The sequence below is a fragment of the Lottia gigantea genome (assembly GCF_000327385.1).
Source record: "Lottia gigantea unplaced genomic scaffold LOTGIsca_179, whole genome shotgun sequence".
NCBI lineage: Eukaryota > Metazoa > Mollusca > Gastropoda > Lottiidae > Lottia > Lottia gigantea.
This window is the reverse complement of record NW_008708290.1, coordinates 176875-182388: the sequence shown is the minus strand read 5'-3', so window position 1 is coordinate 182388 and position 5514 is coordinate 176875. Positions and strand designations below refer to the sequence as shown.

The window sequence follows — 5514 nt, the reverse complement described above, 5'->3', positions numbered from 1 at the left end:
CCGATTATATTTCCCAAATAATTCAGAAAAATCGAATGTAAATGAAATTTTGCCTATTGTCCATTGACTGAGATATTTGGTCATCGGTGATGTATTTTTCAGAATGAGTTCCTTGGTCATGTTTCCATGAAAATGATTGGACGAATGACTGATAAAAGGTATGACTGAAAGAAGTCATAAATTTTTAAAACGAAAACCAGATGCCAGATTTGGTCGTGTAAGCAATTTCTTTTCATTCACATCCTGAATACTTAGGAATCCGGTTTCATAAACAAACACGAACAACTAGCTCTGTTTCCATTGTCAATAGGTGGGTAGTTCCTTTTTAGTACATGCACCATACAGCAGCGGTTTCAGGACAATCAAAAACAGATCATGAAAAAAATATTTATTGCTAAAAATTATGCAGTGTTACAAAGATGATACCAATATGTTAATTAAAAATAAGATAAAAATTCAGTGATAAACCTAATAAATATGACCCTTTGTTAATAATTTATACCACAATACTGGCGAGAGATTCTTTAGTAAGCATTACGATTTGTTTACTTTATGATAATAGTGGAACAAAGAAGATCAATGTATAATATTGATGAAAACCCAGGAACGGTAGTTGACTATAAAAATAATAACTTAATTTTGCATGATGGAAAGTCAGTTGTTGATTATCAATATATCAATTCCATTCAGCAAGATAAAACATTACGAAATTCAGTTGTGATTATTCATAAAAAAAATTTCATTCAGCATCATGAAAAGTTACGAAATTCAGTTGTTGATTATTCATAAAACAATTTCATTCAGCATCATGAAAAATTACGAAAGTCAGTTGTTGATTATTCATAAAAAAAATTAATTCAGCATGATAAAAAATAACGAAATTCAGTTGTTGATTATTCATAAAACAATTTCATTAAGCATGATAATAAGCTTGGGGAAGTCAGTTGTAGAACGCATGAATAAACGCACCAAAAATTGTATTTAAAAAAAAAAACATATCAAGCTTATTTATAAAATACTGTAAAAACGTAATTATGAAAATACATGAAGCTAAAGTATGCACGGCATATACGACGGAATTCCAAATATGAAAATAATATTATTATGCTTAGCATATACATGTAACGTTTCCTCTTAAGAAACATGGTTCTAACATAGTTGGTCACTCTTATAAACTAAGAGTTCTATATGATTATGAATTTTGGGTAACTAGTGCTGTTTGATCTTCAGGTTAATTAACAATTTTCTGATCGGTGACATCTCCTCATTCATCTTAGGAATGGCACCTGTTAAATAGAAAAACATGTTGCGAATTTTGAACGTGAAATAAATTTTCTTTTCATGTTGGATAATAAAGGGGAATTTTGCTCGATTAGCAGAATATGTATACTATATTATGTAGGTCGTAACTTCTTGGTCAATTTTGCGAACAAACCTCTTCCATGCCAATGTGTCCGATCCGTAACATTGCCAACTAAGGCAACGGGCATAACATCTCGACATACGAAGAAAATGGCGAAATCATGCCCGTCACTGAAATCGATCTCACCGTGGTTCACTAGAATTACTAGTTGGAAAGCCCAGTCCCAAAGTCACACCAGGTCTGTGGAAATTTCCATTTACATAGTAGTTGTAGCAAATCAGATATTTTAATATTACTGGGTGAATGAAAAATATAAAATCCCATTATACCTCTTGCATTGTTCAGTTGTCTTCTGTTCCTTCCAACTTTAATGTGTGTCCACAGGTTGATCAATTGTGAATCTGGAATTGGCACCATTGGTTTCGTTGTAGTTTGGATGTCTTCATTGTATTGAAGTGGTGATGGATTCAAATCTAAGACCTTGTATGGCCTTATGTGATGTCCTCTGTAACTACTTCGGCGACTTCGTTCTAATGGTAGATCCAGAGTTGCGTTTGTGAAGTTACGAACGGACTCGAATATTACGCATGATCTGAACCTATAGTCGACAGGATCTGTAGATGTAATTTGTGGAAGTTCAACAGTCGACTCAAGGTCTGGATCAAACATCAAGCACGCCAACTGCATCATCGAATTGACTGTTTCGTCTAACTTCAAGAACTCGAAAGAGGGATTTCTCATGCTTGAACTACTGTTCATATGAAGTTCTGCTTCTTGAGCCCATAACAACCATGTATAGTATGTCTTGACGTCTGTAGACAATGTGGTTGCATCCTGAAATAGTCATATAGCATTATGGCAATACATTGGCATCTAGTCAATTGGTATTTCACCTAGACCTAGCTGTGCGGGAGAAACACGAAAATACACGAAAAAACATATCACGACTGTTGCATCTTTGGAGCTTCATCTAAAATGTCTATTTATAGAAAATAGCTTTTCGACACTGCTTTCTGACCGACTATACTGTATGATAAAAGAAATTCTTGGTACTCACTGATAAATTCATCTCCTCCTTTACTGTTTGCATCCCATCCACATTATTACACCCAAAAAGCTGAAACATTCAGATAAAAACTATATGTATACAGAGATTATAATCTTTATGTTAAACGATTTTTATGTGCTCAAAGTATATTGTCATCACCTATATCCGAACGTTCTGAACGTTATAAGTGTTTGAGCTACAAGTTGCTAACACTGAGGTCTTTTTTTGGATTTATCTGCCATGTAGGCGTATTCCAAACAGTGCATTACTATACGCTGGATTCAATTTTTGTCATTTTTGAGGAAAAGAAGTTATTACCGCTGGCTAGAATAAATAAATCAAAACTTTCTGTTCCATGACATTAAAATGTTCTAGTTTTAACCCCACCTGATCATAGTGACTAAATAAATCATCACACGCATACAACAGAGTGTCCAGTATATTTCTCAGAGTTTCTAAGTCATAACTGCCAGGGCTATAGTTACTCAAGTCTTGGTTTAAGTCGCATGGATCATCAGCTTTTTCCAATATACTGGTAATGTTGATATCGCCATTTACACCTGAAAGAAAATTTATTTGATAATACTCTTTTTGGGGGTAACGATCTGCAGGGTTTAGGGGTTCGTTTTAAAGTTATTAACTTTTGCTACATACAAATTTCTACGATTCAGAGATAGGCATTATTATGCTGCTATACCACTCCAATCACTCTACCTACAATGACAAATCAATAGGCGGAAGAGGAAGGTTGGGCGAATATCATTCTGATCTCCACATAAATCAAGTTTGCTGCACTGCATTATAAAAAAAAAATATAGATTAATTGTTTTATATGTGCCTTTAATTTGCGATAAACCCTGGAATAGTGGTTCGATAAACCAAAGCTTTTATCAAGTAATTTTCTTCAAAGCAGACGTGATTCTTATATTTGATATCGCCCTGGATAACTTCAATGAGAACAGTTAAATATTCACGAAATATACCACAAAACCTCAAACGAGTTCATTATATAGGACGATGTGGTCCACTTATTGTGATATCATTTAACTGTTGAACGCTAAGTATTGTGGTTAACCACAACATATTCTGTTTTATAATGGCGGTTTTTGACGTTTTGAGTGAAAATGTGAATATGTTCACGATTCTTATTGGATTGTGTGTCCTTATTATTATTGGATATATTCTCAGCAAACGCGAACTACCGGGAATTCCTCCTGGTCCAAATTTCAAACCGTTCCTAGGAAATTTTCTCGATTCAAACTGGACATATCACAAAAGGAGACATATTTACTTTGAGGAACTTAGAAAACAATACGGACCTGTGTATAGGATATATTTTGGGCGTCAACTTCTTATTGTGCTTAGTGACATGGAATCGATAAATGAAGCTTTGGTGAAACAAAAAGAACTCTTCAGTGACAGACCGACTGATAAACTATGGGACACAAACGAAGCGGCTAAAGAAGGGACGGGCATAGTTTGGTCTAATGGTCAAAATTGGCAAAATGTGCGGCGAATGGCATTGCAAGCTTTGAGGGATCTCGGAGTGGGAAAAGCTACTATTGAAGAAAGAATTTTAGATGAGACAGAATATATTTTAAAAGAGTTTGCCAAGAGCGAAAATCAACCTCTTCGACTTAATGAGATTATGATGAAAGGCACGAGTAATATCATTAGTAGCGTTGTCTTCGGTTCCAGATTTGAAAATGATGATCCAGAATTCACCAAAATAGTATCCTTCATGAAGATCGCATTCGATGGGGATGGACCATATACACCACTGAATGTTATATCTCAGCTGCGTTTTTTGCCTTTTGTGGCATCAAAATTAAATGAAATTGTAACAGTTATTGGGGAAATAAAAGCGTATATTACGAATACGATTACAGAACATAAAGAAACTTTATCGAAAGAGAACCCAAGAGACTTTATAGATGTTGGTCTGACCAGCATGGATGAGTCCAAAACGTTGACCAAAGGTGTTTTTATGGCGACAATACTGGATTTATTCCTGGCTGGTTCAGACACAACTGCCAACACTCTGGATTGGGCTTTTCTTTATCTGATTCTACATCCAGAAATTCAAAGGAAATGCCAACAAGAAATTGATGAAATCGTTGGTTCGGGAAGAACGGTCAAATGGGCCGATAGACATAAGATGGTGTATACGGAGGCGACTTTACTAGAGGTTCAGCGAATTTCAACTATAGCCAATACCACACTCCCTCATACCACAACAAAAGATTCCAAAATCCAAGGATATCATATACCAAAAGGATGTTTAGTAGTTGCTGATATAAGGGCTGTACATTTGGATGAAAAGCTGTGGGAAAATCCAAAACAATTTAATCCGGAAAGATTCCTCGATGAAGATGGGAAAATTGTCAAAAGCAATAACCTGATCCCGTTTTCTGTTGGTCCACGTGCCTGTCCCGGTGCTTCACTTGCCAGAATGGAATTGTTTCTAATCTTTACTAACATTCTACAGAGATATACGTTGTCACGTATTGACGAATCTGAGATGGAGTTAGAGGGAGTTTTGGGAATAACCCTGTCACCAAAACCTTATCATTTATTAGCCAAATCTAGATCGTCATAATCTTTGGACAAATCTATGTTAAATCTTGCCGAATCTTATATTGTAGCAATTTGTAGAAAATTTCAATAAATTTGATTTATGAAATAATTTGATAATTGCAAACAGAAGCGTGGCTTTATAGTATAAATGAATGTTAACTGAATCATTATTCAATTTATTAATTAATTAATAGAGGTTAGCGAATAATCTCACATAAACAATACCAAAGACTGGGTTATCAGCTTAGAAATCAAAGGCCCAAAATCAATATGCATTTTTTCATTGTAAAAATATTATAATATGGAAAGAATACTATTCAAAATACATGATATGAGCCCTTTATTTTCAAAATTTTCATATGGAACTGATTCGAACAAAATTTGGCGGTGGCCCTTATCCAATCCAAAGTTGTACAATCGCCACTGTACTGTATCATGGATTAGATATCAGATTACAGTGATAATAAGCTACATATCATATTTAAGGATTTAAACATAACCCTGAGTTCAAATTACACGGGTCATG

At 34.7% G+C, this 5514-nt stretch overlaps 2 protein-coding genes across 2 annotated transcripts; one reads left to right on the top strand and one right to left on the bottom strand.

Annotated features, from left to right (window-relative positions):
• Positions 1-1567: 1567 nt before the first annotated feature.
• LOTGIDRAFT_174016 (hypothetical protein) lies at positions 1568-3205 on the bottom strand (the record flags this gene model as incomplete). The annotated part of the gene is made up of 4 exons (XM_009052048.1): positions 1568-2197; positions 2421-2480; positions 2799-2971; positions 3130-3205. Coding segments are annotated over 4 exons (939 nt in total), but the record flags the coding sequence as incomplete, so codon positions are not given.
• Positions 3206-3543: 338 nt separating this feature from the next.
• LOTGIDRAFT_142374 (hypothetical protein) lies at positions 3544-5010 on the top strand (the record flags this gene model as incomplete). The annotated part of the gene is made up of 1 exon (XM_009052047.1): positions 3544-5010. One exon carries the CDS (start codon positions 3544-3546, stop codon positions 5008-5010), a length of 1467 nt encoding a protein of 488 aa, XP_009050295.1.
• Positions 5011-5514: the final 504 nt, after the last annotated feature.